The sequence below is a fragment of the Chiloscyllium plagiosum genome, unplaced genomic scaffold (assembly GCF_037043375.1).
Source record: "Chiloscyllium plagiosum isolate Xiang-an unplaced genomic scaffold, Cpla_swu_hap1 HiC_scaffold_9, whole genome shotgun sequence".
NCBI lineage: Eukaryota > Metazoa > Chordata > Chondrichthyes > Orectolobiformes > Hemiscylliidae > Chiloscyllium > Chiloscyllium plagiosum.
The window spans coordinates 55,774,248-55,793,165 of NW_028270147.1; the positions used below are offsets into that span (position 1 = coordinate 55,774,248).

The window sequence follows — 18,918 nt, forward strand, 5'->3', positions numbered from 1 at the left end:
ATGTACTGTGCATGTGTAAATAAAGGGCGACTTGGTGATAGGATACCAGCCATTATGGTGTTATGTCAATGATCTGTGCTATCTTTCAAATAGAGAATATTGCAGACTCTATGTTGTCATGTATGTTGTCTGTGTACATAGCATAGGTAAGCACTGTATTTTAGTACAACATACGCAATAGCCTGTATGTTACCCTGTACATGTACAAATCCAATTAATTAGTTACAAGACTAAAATGTGTTATTTTATGATTACTTTATACAGATTATATTTGCAAGATCCCTGATTACTGTGGGCAATTTAGCACAGCCAATGCGCTCTAACCTGCACATCTTTGGATTGTGGGAGGAAACCGGAGCACCTGGAGGAAACCCATACAGACAGGGAGAACATGCAAATTCCATGCAGTCACCCAAGGCTGGAATCAAACCTGGGTCCCTAGCGGTGTGAGGCAGCAGTGCTAACCACTGAGCCACCATGCCACTACTGCTGCATGGCATCTCTCAACCACTTTGCCCCAATTGCCTAGAACATGCATTGGACCCAAATAGTTGTGTCCATTGTTTATATCTTTCTATGAAAGATGGAAGATATTTAAATAGGAACCATACAAAGATAAGATAAAAGAGAAAAACAGCCACGAGAGAAAATATGGGCAGAATGAACTGTAATAGGAAAGATGAACTGGTTCATGGTAGTGATTATATTTACAGAATAAATGGCTAGTAAAATTACAATAATTCATCAAGAGTTAGCTGGTTGTTTCTGACAGTCAATTTTCTCTCTAGGGATTTGGAATAGTAAATTGACCAGCCCCTAAGTGGAGGCGGAGTGTGGGGGCTGCTGTCCTCTGTTAGGAAGATCCTACTGGGAACACTAATTAGCTCATGTATATCCTTTTAATTGTGCAGATTACTGCATATCTGTGGAACTAACCACTGCTTACTTACTTACACTGTCAATAGCTGCCACCAATTTTCCTTTGTATATTGAGTCTTTGAGTCTAACTAATTAGCAATGGCACATGATAAACCATACTAAATCGTACTAAGATAAGGAATTTGTCTTGCACATCAAGATGTACTTTATCGCATGACAGCAATTAGTTAGGCATAATTACAAAGACTATCTGGAGCCAGTGGTGAAGCAGCTATCTCTAACAGGACCTCATGCTAGCCTGCTGTTCTCCACCCATAGGCTGTGTGATGTCTTTGGATTGGATTGAACTAATGCAGATTCAGCACTGGCTGTTTCAGAACTATTGCTTTAAGAAATACTTTCTTTCAAGTTTTTCTTTGTTCCCATAGCTGACGTTTATGCATTCAGGTACATAACTACTTTTAAATTTACCACTATCTTCCAATTCTCATTGGGTTTATAAATTCAGATAGTCTGAAGTTTTCTCAATTCTTCCAGAACATACTCTTCTGACTTGAAAAGATTGGATGGTATTTTATTTCAGGACTGTTGGCCTTAATTCTGATGTGGATCTTGATTGATCTCTGAACCATTTCTTCAATCTTTTGAATATTTCTTGAAGAGGATGTTTTTCCTGCTAAACCTGGCTACACCCACCCTGCTTGATAGGTAGCCTGTGCCAGTGATGATAACCGGCCTCTCGGAAAAACACCCAAGATGGGAAGTATTTGTTTACTTCTCCAATGTCAATATTCTCCAGCAGTCCAGCCTTCAAGCACACTCTCAGAAAAATGGTAAGATTCCACCCAGTGAGTGCTATAAAAAAAGGCAGAGCTTAATCATTTGGCTTTTTCCCTCTAAGCAGAAAATAAATATCTGCAGCAAGTTTTATCATAGACTAAGGAACTTGCTTTAGCAAGCTAGCGTCAGTCACTTCAGTAATGTTGATTTAAATATCTGTTTCCTTGCAAAGATGCTGATTATTTTCTTGAGGAAGACTTGCCTTTCTCAATGGTTCTGCTGATTTGCTAGCAATTGTTCTGGAAGTTTCCAAATATATTGGAAGATATGAGATTTACCAAACATGTGTCAGATGGTTTCTAAATGTTCATTTGCCCCATGCAATTTAGGTGCATTTCCAATTAATCCATAAATTCAGAAGGAATTCAGTACTAAATAACACTAGCAGCTATAAATCTGGCATACACACTGAAACTTCAATCTGCAGACTTGTATGTACCCATCTGAAATTTTCATCAATGTTAATGAAAGGAGCTGCAACCATTTGACATAAAATACTGCCAACTGAGAAGAACTTGGTGTCAGTAAAATCTCTGTTTTCTGAAACAGGAAGTTGAACAGGAAACTGAATCAATTCAGACATCTATTAATTTTAACAGAAAGTGATTGCTGGGCCCCTTGCTGGGATATTTGTATCATCGCTAGCCACAGGTGAGGTGTCAGAAGACTGGAGGTTGACTAACGTGATGCCATTCTTTAAGAAAGGTGGTTAGGGAAAACCAGGAAACTATAGACCATGGAGCCTGACATCGATGGTGGGTAAGTTGTTGGATATGAATGTAGGAGGCAGGTTTAGCAAGTTTGCAGATGTCACCAAAATTAGAGGTGTAGTTGACAGCAATGAAGGTTACCTCAGAATACAATGGGACCTTGATCAGATGGGCCAGTGGGCCGAGGAGTGGCAGATGGAGTTTAATTTAGATAAATATGAGAAGTAGCATTTTGATAACAGAAGTCAGGGCAGGATTTATATGCTTAATGGCAAGGTCTTGCCAAACAAAAACTCCTTGGAGTGTAGTTTCATAGTTCCTTGGAAGTGGTGTTGCAGGTCGACAGGGTAGTGAAGGACTTGTTTTGTACACTTAGCTTTATTTTCAGTGTATTGAGAGTAGGATTTGAATATCATGTTGCGACTGTACAGGACATCAGTTAGGCCATGTTCAGTTTTGGTCTCCCTGCTGTGGGAAGAACATTGTGAAACTTCAAAGGGTTCAGAAAAGATTCACAAACATGTTGTTAGGGATGGAGGATTTGAGCCTTACGGAGAGGATGAATAGGATGGGGTTGTTTTCCCTGGAGCTTCGGAGGCTGAGGGGTGACCTTATGGAGGTTTATAAAATCATGAGGGGCATGGATAGGGTGAATAGCTAAGGCCTTTTTCCCAGGATAGGGAACTCCAAAACTCAAGTGCATAAGTTTAAGGTGAGAAGGGAAAGATTTAAAAGAGACCTCGGGGCAACCTTTTCACACAGGGAGTGGTGCGTGTACGGAATGAGCGACCAGATGAAGTAGTAGAGGCTGGTACAATTACAATATTTAAAAGGCATATTAATGGGTACATGATTAGGAAGGGTTTAGAGGGATATGGGCAAATGAGACAAGTTTAATTTAGATATCTAATCAGCTTGGGCAAGTTGAACTAAAAAGTGCTTCTGTGCTGTACATCACTGGTTTTATTTCACATGAGTATTTGATAATGTTTTTGGGAGAACACTGGTATATGTTAAAAAGGTTAGGTAGCAGTAACAGTGCGGCATTGTGTAGTCACAACCTTGGAAACTACCAATTGGGCTACGAGAGCTTAAGATGCATAGAAATGTTTTTGAGTTATTGCAGCCAACTAGGGAAGTTGTGAAGCAAAATCTTTGGTGTTTCATAACTGCCAAAGAAAGATATGAATTGGAAAATGGACCATTGCTTACCTCAAAACGGTATGTGAGTAAATTGTATGGTTTTCGGAAGTATTTCTCATCATCGTTGTAATAGAGATGCTCACATTCACTGTCATATCGCAGTTCCCTCCAGTCCCCATTATAAACATATTCACAATATCCACCAAACCCAGTATCTAAAACAGTTCTTCCAACATCACTTATTAAGTTGTTATAGCTTAAAAAAAGAGAGATTAATTCAGCATTTAATCTGCAAATAAATAAACATGTTGTTTCTCATGACAATCCTGAGACTACTGGATGTGATTTTGAAGTAGCATCTGAAACAATCATTGAATTTTCAGTGGTGTTAACAGACACCATCTTGAGGTAGATACCGAACTAATAGAAGAGGATGAGATTTCAGCACTGCTTGCACTTTTAATTGTCAGCTTGCTGTCAGGGTGGAGTGGGGATAGAGAGTCTAATAAGATTCCTGATCTTTAATGGGGAGATACCTGTAGTGAATGGATGACAGTCCATTCTTCAGTCATTCAGCCACCACCCTCTTTGCTCCATCTTTGTTTTTGAACATTATCATGGAGATCTTGGTGACAAAGGTGACCAGGAGGATTCTCCTCTCGAATGTGAATGGAGTTCCTCAACAGATATCATGGCAACAGAGTGCAAGATAGAACAGCATGTGAATACTCTAAATGCTACTCATTGTATCTCAGGAAACAAAAGTGCAATATTGAGGTAGAACTGCTTAAGTAAACTCCTATTTACAAATTTTAGGTAATCTATACGACCCTGTACAACTGTAGTGTGGCTCAGCATTTCAGGCAGATGAAATAAAGTAAATGTACAGAATGAATGCACTGACTGAAAATGTAGAGAATGAACGATCAATAGGGTAGATGGAACAGAGATTTAAGGTACAGGGCAAAAGGTTTAGAGTTGATATCAGCAAAAATCTTTTCACCAGAGGGTAATAGATTCTGGAACTGCCTCACAGAACCAGGAACCCCATTCGATTCCAGCCTTGGGTGGAGTTTGCATGCTCTCCCCACATCTATGTGGGTTTCTGTTGAGTGCACTGGTTTCCTCCAAAGATGTGCTAGGTTGATTGATCAGGCTAAAACTGTTCGTAGTGTCCAGGGATGTATAAACCAGGTGGATTAGCCATTGTAAATGTGAATTTATGGGGATAGAGTAGCGGGCTGGAATTCTGTGGGATGCTCTTCGGAGCTTTGGTGTAGACTCAATAGGCTAAATGGCCTCTTTCCACACAGTAAGGATTCAATGATTTTAGAGAGATAAAGTGTACCTTAGAATGTAAAAGCAGCACTGGAACAATGAACTGATCTATTAATAATGAATAAGTACTGAATATTGACAATTGATAATCATCATTGGAAACATAAGATTAAGTCACAGGAACGATAAATGGATCAGCTTCTTCTACAATTCCCAATATCAGAATAATGAACAGCAGGACCATGGGAAGCACTAAGGATCAGAGGGACATTGGTAATCGCGTCCATTATTTCCTTAAGGTAGCAAGACAGGTAAATAAAATGGTCAAGAAAGCATATGGGATATTTGCCTTTATTAGCCACAGAACATAGTCTAAGAGCAGGGAGGTTATGCTGGAACCACAAAAACATTGGTTAGAGCACAGACAGTATTGTGTGCAGTTCTGGAATTCACACATATAGGAGCGATGCGATTGTACTGGAGAGGGTGCAGAGGAGACTTACCAGGACATTGCCAGGAGAGTTTTCATTATCAAGAGAGATTGGATAGACTGGGAGTGTTTTCCTTGAGCAGTGGAGACCGGCAGGATGTGACTGAGATATATAAAATTATGAGGGGCTTAAAAAAGGAAGACAGAGCAGAGATTTAAGGTAGAGGGCAAGAGGTTTAGAGGTGATACGAGCAAAAATCTTTTCACCAGATGATAATAGATTCTGGAACTCACTGCCTACAAGGGCTGAAGAGGCAGAAACTCTCATGACGTTTAAAAAATATTTACATGTGCACTTGCATGCCAAGGCATTCAAGGCTATGGGCTGAGTGCAGGAACATGAGATTTGAATAGTTAGATGATTGCTTTTGACTGGTACAGACTCGATGGGCTGAAGGGCCTTTTTCTATGCTGCAGACCTCTATGAATCTTATGGCCACGACACAGATGTCAATGTTCAATCAATTTAATTAATTCCAGGTTATATCAAGAAACAAGGCGGGTTTTGCCCAAGTATGGCGTCAACAAGCACTAACTAAAGTGAAGTTATTGCGATTCTGAGGAAAATTCTTCATTCGAGTCATGCTTAGCACAAAAAAAAATGACTGCAGTTGTTGGAAGCTATTGCCCCAGCCCCAGGAAATCACTACAGGAACTTCCAAAGATAATGTCCTGAGCCCAACCATCTTCAGCTTCTTCATTACTGACTTTTCTCTATAAAAATGTCAAAGTATAGATATTCTCTGATGATTGCGCAGTGTTCAGAACTGCAGCACTCCATGCGTATAAACAGCAAGACTTGGATATCATCCAGGATTGGGCTGGTAACTGGCTTGTAACATTCACACAAATTTTCCCAGAGGGAAAATGTAAATGTAAAATCTCCAATGGCATTACCTTCACTAAATCCTTCACCACTAACAAATTAGGGGTTACCATTGATTAGAAAACTAATTGCATAAACCAAATAAATACCATGGCTATAAGAGATGATTAAGAAGAGCTGGAAAGATCCTCCTGGGCAACCATGTGAAGGAAAGTACCCTAAAGCTTCTACTATCACTATCTACAGTTCCAAGTCATAACATGCATATAAGGGTGCATTTTGCACAGCAACCAAGACTCCATGAGTAAATTGTAACACATACCACAAGGATTGCTATTGGGTGAAAGTTAACTCATTTTTGATCCTAGATGAAGAAACAGCAAATGACTTGATGATGAGATCATAGTCATTGGATTTGATAGCATCCATTTAACACCATGACCCAATTAATAGTCATCCCTTTAAGTCAGGCTGGTATGAATTTCATAATTAACAGACTATCTGAATATACAAAGGATTTACAATTCTGTGATAACTAATTACATGCTTATTCAGCAGTGAGCTACTGCTTGGTTATTACTCCATCAGCCAGACAGCATTATGCAACATCCAAGTTATAGTCCAAGACATGAAGTAGCATATGACCATTAGGCTGGAATACAAACATAGAAAACAATATGATCTATAGAAGGAAGCCCAACTGAATGTAGACTGTAATCAAAACATGTCTTACCCCGTCATAATTGCTTCTATGCCTGGGATTTCAAACAAGTTACTGCAGAAAGTCCTTCTCTCATTTGGATAATCAGACTCACAGGTTTCTTCATCTGAAAAATCTGCACAGTCTCTCTCACCATTACACAACAAATGTCTTTTAATACATCGACCTAAAAAAAGAACTCAATTGTGATTTTAAACATGAAATTCATGTTAATAATTTTACATATTTTATAAAGATGTTTTCAAAACCTAAGCTTGTATCGCTAATCACAAGTTTCTGAGTTAAATTATTTTCCTAATTACACTTTTAAAGCCCAGTGCTGTTTTTCACTAAGCACACGCAAATGCTGACATTAAAAAGCAATATTATTGAATCAGAAAATATGCTTTGTGATCTGATTTTGATTTCATCGTTAGGGATGAAATACAGAATTGTTACATCATTGATGCAGCACCCAAAATTGATACGATCTCCACCATAAAGTGGGAGGAGCAACAAAGGAAGTAGCAAGTGAGTTGGAATGTAAGTAGTCCTCTGAAAGGGGTAGAGAATGGGGCAGGCAGTGAGGCGATTGAAGGCAGTGGAGAATGGGGTGGCAAGCAGGGCAACAAAGGGAGCAGAGAAAGAAGAATGAGGGGCGGGCAGCATCAACGAGCACAACAGTTCTGGTTTTGGTCCCAAATTCAAGTTCTAGTGTGATCCATTGATCACATTAACAGCAAAAATATTGTTCAAAAATATTGGCAGGAAATCCAGCGTAGCTTTTCACAATACTTCTCTCCTGAATGTTGACAGAAAGGCTGAATGTTGCACCAAGGAAATGGGGACAGAAACATGGTTTTACAAGCATTACTTTATTTTGTGTTTCAGTCTTTCATATATCTTTTTTAACAGGATATCCAGAAGTTTTGGTATAGAAATTGGCATCATTAATCAATTGACTATAAATAACACATGTTAAAATTCTAAATTAATTGAATTGTGATTGTTAATTATTATACAGAGAAGTACTTGCCTGAACTGCATTGAAACTGATCACCACAGTTATCTTCTGGTATGCATTGTTCAGATGTTTCGCATGAATCTTCTTGCCACAAAGATCCAATACATAGACTGCCGCCATACATGGCTGGCCGATTCAGATTCCTATATCTGAACTTTACCATAAACCAAATATGTTAATTATTGCTCCTGTTTATATATAGAATATATAACTATAAATATATATAATATTTGTAATCACATCAATAAACTTTAAAACTGAGTATTATTTTGTAAGTCACAAAACACATGATGCTCTATTCTCTACATAAATGTTGGATCATCATATTGAAATGACTGATACAACTAAATTAAATTTATTTAGTTCAATGAGCATGCATATGCATCTACTCAGCTCATGTCCACCTCACTAGTTAATATTTTAAAGAAAGTGTTAATAACAGGGCCATGTTTGTAAAAATTGCACATCAACACCCAGTCTACGGTTGTTATGCATTATGCATTCCCAGCCCTGCTCTGTACTGTGACTTTATAGGAACTAGCTGCCAGATGGCAGCCTCAGTAAGATTCTCATGGTAGATACCACAATGACTATGGCATGTCAGGAGACACATTGCTGAAGGTTGCATATCTATCCCAAACATTTCTATGTTCTGTTGCGATAGATTAGTTACAAAATAATCTCAAGAGCCTCGAGGTGCAGGTCAATGATCATTTAATGAGCCAATGTTTGGAGAGTCTACCCCGGAAAAGATTCCGAGGTAGCACTGTAACTCAATGATAATTCCTCAGATACTTATACATTGTAAGTCATCTAATCAGTACCTTACTCAACTTGCAATTGACTTTTAGACCAATATCTTGTTTTTCACACATTCCAAAAAGTAGCAAGATGCCTGTTACCCCTGATCTCAGGACTCCGTATCTCCACTCTGAATACAGTGCTTCATTTCCTTACATGCTTGTCTTTCTTGGCATGGTACAGGTCATCCTCACATTCTATTTCCAAATAAAGCCTCAACATTAATGTTGGTTCAGTCACATTGCATGTTCACAGAAATTCTGTCTGTCTGCTCTGTCAGCATCTGAGTGTGTTTATGCAGTTTAACTAAGTTAACTTTTAAGCTGACTACTTTCTTGATTAAGAATAAATGAAAATTACTCTAAATTTATTTATCTGGCTATTGTTTATTAATTCAACTATAACTCTCTAATTCCATTCTAATCCCATTCTAATCCCAGCAGAAACTTCATATGGATTTATAGGTTAACTCATGTCATACCCAAGTGGCCCCATAACATTTCATACAAAAAACGTATGCGTTTTCATGTATACTTTGAGTTATCCAAGTTACCTAATATACACATAACTCCTTTCATGTATTATTTTCATCAGTCTCTGCATAAACATTGTCCTTATTGCGTTTAAATCTTGCCTATCTCACAGTGGTGCGTGTATGTTTTGTTAAAAGCTGTCATCTGACAAATGTTCCTTCAGTGGGAGTGTCATTCCTGTTTCATTTCTTGTTGCTGTGGTACCTGGTATAGATCCATTTGAGTTGTTGTGGTCCTGTAGACATGTAGGTCTGATGGTCAATCTATGGACTGTGAAGATGATGTGCTCATCTCTTCCTGATTAGCTGCCTGCAGTTGAGGAACAGCTTGTCCAGTCCTACATATGCGATTCTGGTTACATCTGCATCCCTCATTCATTTCTACCACAAGTTACTGAGATGACAATTGCCTAAGCCTTCACTTGACAGTGACTCTGTTTACAGTGTTGAAAGATCAACCCTTGGCAATGACTTGACAATCTTGTAATAATGATAGTTTGTTTTTTTTTCATATTGATTTTGTCACTCACACCTGTTACTACTACTGGCTTTTCTAATTTTTTTGCTATTGGAGAAGTAATTTGAGTGTGATATGAGATTAGTCTTTGCACTAGAGTGCTCTCCTTGCCTTCAGCGGTGTGTTTGTCCATTGGAGAATTGCTTTATGTGTATGCTGGATTTTCACTCAACCTTTCCACTTGACTAGGGATAGTCCGGAGATGATTAATGGTATTGAATTTCACAATCCTTAAAGCTGCTGCTGAATTCTTCATTTATCAATTGAGAGTCATTGTTGCTTATCATAACGTCAAGAACCCTGCAATGGCTGAAGTGTGCTTTCAGACATTTGATAATCTCTCAATAGTCATTGAAGTCAGCTAGTCTGTTCAGGTCATCCTTTCATTGCTATTTCTTGTAACACTTAAAAAGTTGCATCACGTTGTTTGTTTGAATTGCTGTGCTTATTATTAGCCAAACATTTGTTTGCAAATTTATCTTCTTGCAATGAGAAAACTGCTTTCCCCTTCTTCTCCTTTGTGTGATGTGCTCAACAGTATTTTCATTCTGCATATTATTTGTGATTATTCTGCCCTTTGGGTCGGCAGTATCTATCAGCAAAATGCCAGGTCAGGTCTGTTTGGCCAAGAATATGCTGTCAAGTTGTCAATGGCAAGATAAGAATTTCTATTGAGTGACAAGATGCCAATTTGAAAACATTTGCATTGTTAGCATGCCATTATTATCTAATCTCACCTCATTTCCATGCAGTTTCCTATACTCCTACCTGTCAGATAGAAATTAGATGGCAACAATTTAATGTGAGAGTCAGAGCTAGTACAGTGATTCTAGATATCCATTCACTCCTCTCAGCCTCCATCCTGGACAGCAGTCCCCCACATCTCAGGGTCCACTCCATGGGCATTGACCAGCAGAATCCCTGTCCATGGATATTGACATCAGGCACATACAGCCTTGCTACAACCTCACAATATGTTTCTGTAGTTCAATGCTGCACTGGAGTACACTTAAAACTTTTCATTTTCATAAAGGTGGTTCTGCTATTACACGGTAATTACATTCCTGTGCCTACCCGTATTATACAAAAATCGCACAATACAAATACACTTAAAGTTTTGGTGATGTAATTGCATTATAGCTAACAGATTTAAAAACTTTGAGTTTTAAAAATATCATTCCCAAATTCACCAATCACGTTACAGCCAAATCATGGTGACGAAATGTACATTTCAGGAGAACGACCTGTACTGCTGGCAGTAGGAACGGGCACCTACTCACCTTAGGGTTCCTCACTTCTCTTATTACTTTCCTTGCCTTTTTGCGTTTTGCTGCCTCAGTCAGAGCTTGAAGGATCACAGTATGTCTAACTTGCTTTGTTGTTTAGCACAGACACAAGTCAGGTGGCTTGTCACGGTTGTTAGCAGTGATCAGTTTAGGGAGTGGACAGGTTGCTGTACAGCACCATTCTATGTCCATCGCACACCTGTAGCATGTCTCTAATATTTTACGAAAGTAGTCCTCAGTCAGACCAGGGAAGATAGCTTTCAGTCAGGGGGTCCTGTCATCACTTGCTCTCAGTCCAGCGTGTTGAATATTATCCAACAACCACTTGGGGCAGATAGAGTGAAGGTTCATGCCTCAGCAGCCCAGGGGTTGGAGTTAGGTACGGTTCCAGGATGGATGACAGTAAGGACAGGTAACCTGTGTGGCTTGGTTCTTAAACAGCCATATGTTTACAAACATACACTTGTATTTGCAATTAAATGTCAGTCATGTCATCTATATGCTCTGAGAAGTATATCCTTTTGGTTCCACTCCCACTGTGGGCATAATGGAGGGCAGCTTCTGACTGACCTGGTGCATGGCTTGGCTTCACAAAGGGAGATGATGTTGGTAATCCTGGGAGCTTCCAGCAGTGGTGAGTACTTCTGCCTCTGGGGAGAGGGAAGTTAGGATAAACAGGACACCATATAGGCTTGGTGCATGGTGATGAGGCGAGTTTCAGAGAATAGCCTAAGAACTCTCACTAGGGTTCATAGAGAAAAGCCCTCCGTGAAACTTGCCAAAATTGATACTTAGCCAATTTCTGGTGAAATTTAAACTTATGCTTGGAACTATTCAGACAACTGTCTGATGTTAATTTTGACCTGAAATGGCCACTAGATTGCAGCCTAAGTCATGGCCTCATTAAGACAGTCACATAGTTACAGTAAGTCAGCAGGCAAATTGGTACATTCTGGTTGGTATTTAGTTCCCAGGCATTTGAAATAATCACTCTTCAGGCTTGGAGGCTGAGAGCTCTTTGTTTAAAATCCACCTTGCCATGCCAGCTGGCTAGGAGACTGCTGAGGCCGCTGTCATGTTGCACAAAAGCCTGACCGGTCCAATTTAGTAATAAATATAGTCCACTAGAACATATATATATATATATATAGATATATATACATATACATTATATATATATATATTATATATATATATATATATTCCTACATAAAACTGATCATGAGTGGCTTGTTAAGCTAGAACCTCTGGAAGTCAAAATTCTTGATCTGATAACTACACTTTCAGGAGTCATAGGAATACATAAAACATAGCTGGAAATGTGTTGCTGGAAAAGCGCAGCAGGTCAGGCAGCATCCAGGGAACAGGAGAATCGACGTTTCGGGCATAAGCCCTTCTTCAGCCCTTCCTGAAGAAGGGCTTATGCCCGAAACGTCGATTCTCCTGTTCCCTGGATGCTGCCTGACCTGCTGCGCTTTTCCAGCAACACATTTCCAGCTCTGATCTCCAGCATCTGCAGACCTCGCTTTCTCCTCATACATAAAACATAGGAGCAGGAGGAGGTCATTCATCCCTTCAGACCACTCAATAAAACCAAGGCTGATCTAGTCATGGTCTCGGCACCACTTTCCTGTCGCACACCCCATAAACCTTCACTCCTCTATCTGCCAAAAATCTACATAAATCAACATTTAATACATTTAAAGATGTTGCCTCCACTCCCCTCTTGGTACAATAATTTCACTCTCTAATGACCTTTTGACAGAAAAGAAAATTCTCTACACTTGTCTTGAAAGGAAGACCATTTTTTCTTAAACCACGTCTATGTTCACTAGTTTAAAACTCCCTTGCAAGATAAAACAGCAAACCACTCAGATCTTGTATGTTTCAATAAAATTACCTCTAGCTCTTTTAGACTCCAATTCATCCAGGGCTTAAATTGTTCAACCTTTCATGATAAGATAAGCTGTTCATGCCTGGAATGAATCAAGTGAACCTTTTCTGAACTGCTCCTGTATCAATGATAGTGTTTTAGAATAAAGGAGATTAAAACTATACATAGTATTCCATATGTCATCTCACCTTGTACAGCTACCAAGTTGGGCGGCACGGTGGCACAGTGGTTAGCACTGCTGCCTCACAGCGCCAGAGACCCGGGTTCAATTCCCGCCTCAGGCGACTGACTGTGTGGAGTTTACACGTTCTCCCCGTGTCTGCGTGGGTTTCCTCCGGGTGCTCCGGTTTCCTCCCACAGTCCAAAGATGTGCAGGGTCAGGTAAATTGGCCATACTAAATTGCCCATAGTGTTAGGTAAGGGGTAAATGTAGGGGTATGGGTGGGTTTCGCTTCGGCGGGTCGGTGTGGACTTGTTGGGCCGAAGGTCCTGTTTTCACACTGTAATCTAATCTAATCTAATCTAATCTACCATAAACCTCCTGACTCTTATATTTTATTCCATTAGTAATAAACAATAACATTCCATTGCCTTCCTAATCAGTCATTGCACCTACATACTGAGTCTCTGAGATTCATAATACAGGACCCGTGTTCCCAGACTTTCACCAAGTTTCTCTACACACACTGGTTTTTCACTCTTTCTACACAAATTGACAAGCTTCTATTTATCCACATCATGCCCCATCTGCCATTTTCTTACCCACATATTTAATATAAGCTATGTCCTTATTACAAAATATAGATTTCCTCTTGAAACTTAGTTTCCTATGGTGTCATCAGAAAATATAACTGTTGCATACTGTCTCTGGGGTTCTGTTTAAATAATCCTATCTAGTTGGCACGAGTCTTGGTTGTGAGTCAATGTTTTCAATCTCCACGATAGACTTAAACATGGATCCTGATTTGACACTTCAGTGCATCATTGAAGCAGTGCAACTTGGGAGGAACCACAAAATTATCAGTATGAAAGTCTGCTCAGGTAGATAAAAAAGACCCCGTGGTACTATTAAAAGTAGATTCAGTGTAAGTTCCATTATTTTATGGGCAATTTATGTCCTTTAATTAATACCGTCTAGAACAATAAATTATCCAGTCAGTCATTCATTAGCAGTTTAAATATTGCATTCACCCATCTGACAATGGCCACTGTTCTTCAACTGTAATCAATTAGTTAACTAACACTTTAAAACATTGTGAGGTATTAAAGGCACCATATACATTCAGGTTTATCCTTTTTGTTATTAATGGAAACTTTCCTTTGAAAGCCTGTACACTTATTTGTTCCACGTAATTGTATTCCACCAATCTCATGCTATTAGATTAGAAATTCAATAAGGTCCAGTAAAGGCATGGAAATCACAATGTATATTTAACCCACAAACTTTGTACTACTGCTCACTTCCATTATAGTGGCATGCAGCCCAATGTTAGATGCAGTGCAGAGTGCCTGTAGACTCAAAAGAGAGTTTCTGTACATATGAGCCTAGTAATAATAACTAGCCTAAACTTCTTAAATGCAGCTTGCAGCTCTTCAAAAGGAAGATGCATTATGATTGCAACAGTTCATTTCATTAGCCTTCTGCTCCCTTTTGTTGGTTCTAATGTAAATTAGGATTCCCACTCGAAATTTTTTATGGTCCGTGATTACACACCTCGCACTGTTACAAGCTTAAACCCAAATCCAGCACACATTTTTCAGCCATGATAAAATTATCCAAACGCACTGCACTATATCGATTGAACTCATCCACCTCTCTTGCAGGACTAAATGACACACATGCTGAGGCAACAGGAACTAACAGAAGAAGGGAGGCATACCTGTATGTTCTGATCTCCCCTGGGGAAAAAGATGTTGCCCATTTTCAGGAGGGCTATTGCTGAGGCTACAGCCATTTGGAGGGCTGGATCATTGATGACAATGCAAACCTCGTCGCGAATCCTCCATTTAACATCCCATTTGTCTCTCATTCATTCATTTCCTCTGATCTATAACTGAATTCTGATCAACCCCCTTTCACCACCCTCAATAACCTGTCACAATTTTATTTCTTTCAAGAAATCCATGAAGTTCAAACTAACAAGGCAATGGCAATGGAGACAGATTAAAAGTAGCATTTGCAATAAAAGTTACCAGGAGGATATAAGAGGGGCTAGAATCAGAAAACATACTTTAAGAATAAGAGGTATTCCATTTTAGACAAAGATAAGGTGATTTTGTTTCTGTCTCCCAAAGCACAGTAGATACTGGGTTACTGAACCTATTCTCAGCTGAATTACATATATTTCTGTCAGACAAAAGAGGCAAAGATTTCGGGAGCAGACCGGAAAATACGTTTGAGCTCACAATCAGATCAGCCATGATCTTAATGAATGACATAACAGCATTGAAGGGTAAAATGGCCTACTCCTTCTCCTAAATGTTATATTCCTAAGTTTATATAAAAACACATTGTCATCTGATTTCAGACAGACCATATTATTTCTACTTCAATAAGATAATGGCTGATCTGGTTGTGGTCTTCACTAGCCTTGTGTAATCAGAGACACAGTTATGCCTTGCAGCTGCAGATGTCATTAGGACAGGGATAGATAGAGAAATGAGTCACTTAACAGAGAAGTACAGAACTGCTCCAGCTAAACTTAGTAGTTGGTCATCAGCAAAACACAAAGTAAAGTGAAAAACAAGAAGGACCAGGTCGCGTTGATTTGAATGTGATTTAATAAGAAAAAAAGGAAGGATTGATGTTTTGCCCTGAGTATGATAAGATGTACCTCACACTGGGATTAATAACCATTAAGGATGCTTTACCTCTTTAATGGTGATACATTCCTTTATGAGATCACTGCTGGATCTGGTAACATCCTAGCAGTCAAAATAACTGCTGTTTTGGGAGTCACAAGAGCAAACCCTTATCAAAAGAAACCTTGTGGGCTTGTAATCTCTACAATCAGACAAGAGGCAGGTCAATCATGAATCTTGACTCATGAGAATTCGAGGGATTGACTTAAAGATAGGGGTTATTACCAGCTCATGTGCAATTTGATGAAGACATTTACTATGTGAGATCTGGCACAGATCTTTATGTGAATGAACAGGCACCCACAAATCTTTGGGTACATGAGGCAGGAAGTTTCATGAGATAGTGGAACCCATAATGGAAGATTTGTTTCTTTTTCTTACTTTCTCTGCTTGAGCCTTGCCTTATCATTAAGGATTTTGAAATCAAAGCATGATGTGCTTGATGGATAAATTGTTGTCATTTGGAATTACTGATAGCAAGCTCCTCCCAGTCATTTTTATCAATGCTGCTGTATTTCAGGGAAAGCTTTGGAATGTTTTTGAAGCATTTTCATTTCCTGGAACACTGACTTGTTTAGTGTTTTGAAATCTGGATCTAGTGAGGGAGATACTTTCCACTCACCTAGAAGCAGTGTCCAGTCTATTGCAGTTGAGTTTCCAGCAGTTTTATCTGGATGATCGTCAAGTTGTCAGCATTTGTGTTGACTTGCAGAGGCCTTTGTTGTCTAAATCAGATTGCTGTATTTTGTAGAACGCTGAGCTGACACAACTGATTTTGTAAAGGATCTCCTCGTCAATGGTTGCTTTTTGAGAGATGTGACTGCCAAAGTAGGGAAATTGCTCAACATTTTCCCAAGGTTCACCTTCAATGCAAGTGACAATTAGAATATTTTGCTGACCAGATCTACATCAGTATGTGATTTCGGTTTTGACAATATCCAGTAACAGGTTAAGGCTCTTGCATGCAAAATTGAAGAGATCAAGGGTGGCTTACAAATTTCATATTCACACCAGAGAGCATCACACTACCTTGATTCATCCTGGTCCAGATTTTCAATTGCACAGTCTCAGATCTCTCACTCAAGATAGTAGTCACATTACCAACAATCAGTTTAAAGATTATCTTGTACTCAAAAGTACAATACATAGAGTCTCACAATTTACTGAGTTAAACTCTTTTGTCAGGTCAATGAATGCAATGAAGAGGTCCTAGTGTTACTCTCAACACTTTGCTTGTATTTGTGTAGTAATGAAGACTACGTGAGTGGTTCTTTTGGAAATATTCTTATGCATCTAGCAGGATTTTCTCAGTAACAGGTAGTAAAAAATTCAGGAACGTGCTTTTCAGGACTTACTTAAAAGGAAATACCAGGGTAGTTCTTTGAGATAGTTACAATTGTCACATTCTTGAAGTGGATGGTTGATGAGAGGATGTACTTTTTCCCTCCAAATCCAAATGTTGAGTGTGTAGAGTCTAGGTGTGAACAAAATCCAAACAGCATTTAAGTCCTCAGCTGGATACTGCCTGGGCTGTTGTTTTTGTCAGTTGTTCCATTTGCTTGATTGCTTGTTGCAGCTCTGCCACTAATGGTGGTACACCCATTGGTTGTACCACAGAGTTCAGGGGAAAACCAGGAGAGTATCAGCTGCCACTGCAGCTTCATGGTTAATGAGTGTTGTGTACTGATGTCAAAGGGTCTGATAGGATTAAAACTAAAAACTGCCAAAAACGCAATCCAACAATGATGGTGTCATGTAAATAAAGAGAAAATTAAGGAACACTTTAAGGTTAGGCATAATCAGGTGCTTTAAATCTCCTTCACCAACATGCACAGAACCTGGAATCAGTGGTTCTCTAGAAAAGCAAAATAACTATAATTCTGTAGGAGAAAATGAGAACTGTAGATTCTGGAGAATCAGAGTCGAAAAGTGTGGCGCTGAAAAAGCACAGCAGGTCAGGCAACATCTAAGGAGCAGGAGAGTCAATGTTTCAGGCATAAGCACTTCACCAGGATGCTGCATGACCACTTTTCCAGTGCTTTTCCAGTGCCACACTTTTTGGCTAAGATTGAGTGTTGGGTTACAAAGAGAAGACCTAGTGTGGAATACCAGAGTCCTCTAGCATATTCATACATCACTTATTTAATTAGAATATGTGTCTATCAGAACTATGCTATCCTGTACCCCAAGAATATCCGCATGCATGTTTCATTTTATCTTTGTCTAACTGAGACAGTTAGGTCTGCAGGTGCAGGTGATATTAGAGGAATAGTAAATAGAGAAGCGAGATGACTAAAACGGAAGTACTAAACCAGTCTGGCTAAACTTAGAAGTTGGTCAGCAGCAAAGAACAACTGAATGCAAAAACAAACTACAGAAGCCAACCATAACAAGAATCAAAGTTAACTGGCTGCTTATATTGTATAAAATCTGATGGTGACCCAAATGGAAAGTATTGATGGTTTGCCCTCAGTTTCTGTCACTGGGATCAGTAACAGTCCTCTATTATAATCAAATTGCATGTCTGGGTATAATTGGTTAGTGCAGAAGCATTGAAATCATTAAAAATGAACAACAGCCCCTGCCATGCCTCTCTTCTGCAAATTGAAACTACGGAAACATGCACCAAAAGTTACCAGAATAAATAAACTGGCAAACTAACCACTAAAAGCTGATAATCCTTTTAATTTTTGAGGATTCCTTTATGCTGCTTAACATATGTCTAGATGTAAATTAAGAAAAGGAGCTATATAGAAGGTGGGGGTCCAAACTCAGTACTAGTATCAATCATTGTGCACTTCCTGGTTTTCCTGCTCTGAAAACCTTTTGTGGATGTTAATTGGTTGGGTTCTAACCCATTTGCCAAGATGGAAATAGGACATTTTGCATCAGGGTCGTCTACATACACAGGTGTATGGAACCATTAGCACAACAAACAGGCAATTGGAAAGTAATTTTATCCCAACTGTGTTTTATATTGTACCATTTTGTCCACAATTGCAAAACTAAATAGCATTCCATGTACATTGCTTTCTGACTGTTAAACTGATAGTCATGTTCTATTGAATAGTATTTTGCATTTAATCCAATAATTCATCTTCAATTTTATCTTAGAATTAAATAATGTAATTTGAAT

The 18,918-nt window shown here is 39.0% G+C and overlaps 1 protein-coding gene across 1 annotated transcript in view; it reads right to left on the bottom strand.

Moving 5' to 3' along the window:
• Positions 1-18,918, bottom strand: part of c8a (complement C8 alpha chain) — a 53,407-nt gene that overhangs the window by 26,597 nt on the left and 7,892 nt on the right. Inside the window, exons 3-5 of the mRNA XM_043699308.2 lie at positions 7,903-8,044; positions 6,900-7,053; positions 3,642-3,828 (exon numbers count right to left, since the gene is read on the bottom strand). Of these exons, the coding sequence (XP_043555243.1) occupies positions 3,642-3,828; positions 6,900-7,053; positions 7,903-8,044 (483 nt within the window). The remainder of the gene's footprint in view (positions 1-3,641; positions 3,829-6,899; positions 7,054-7,902; positions 8,045-18,918) is intronic.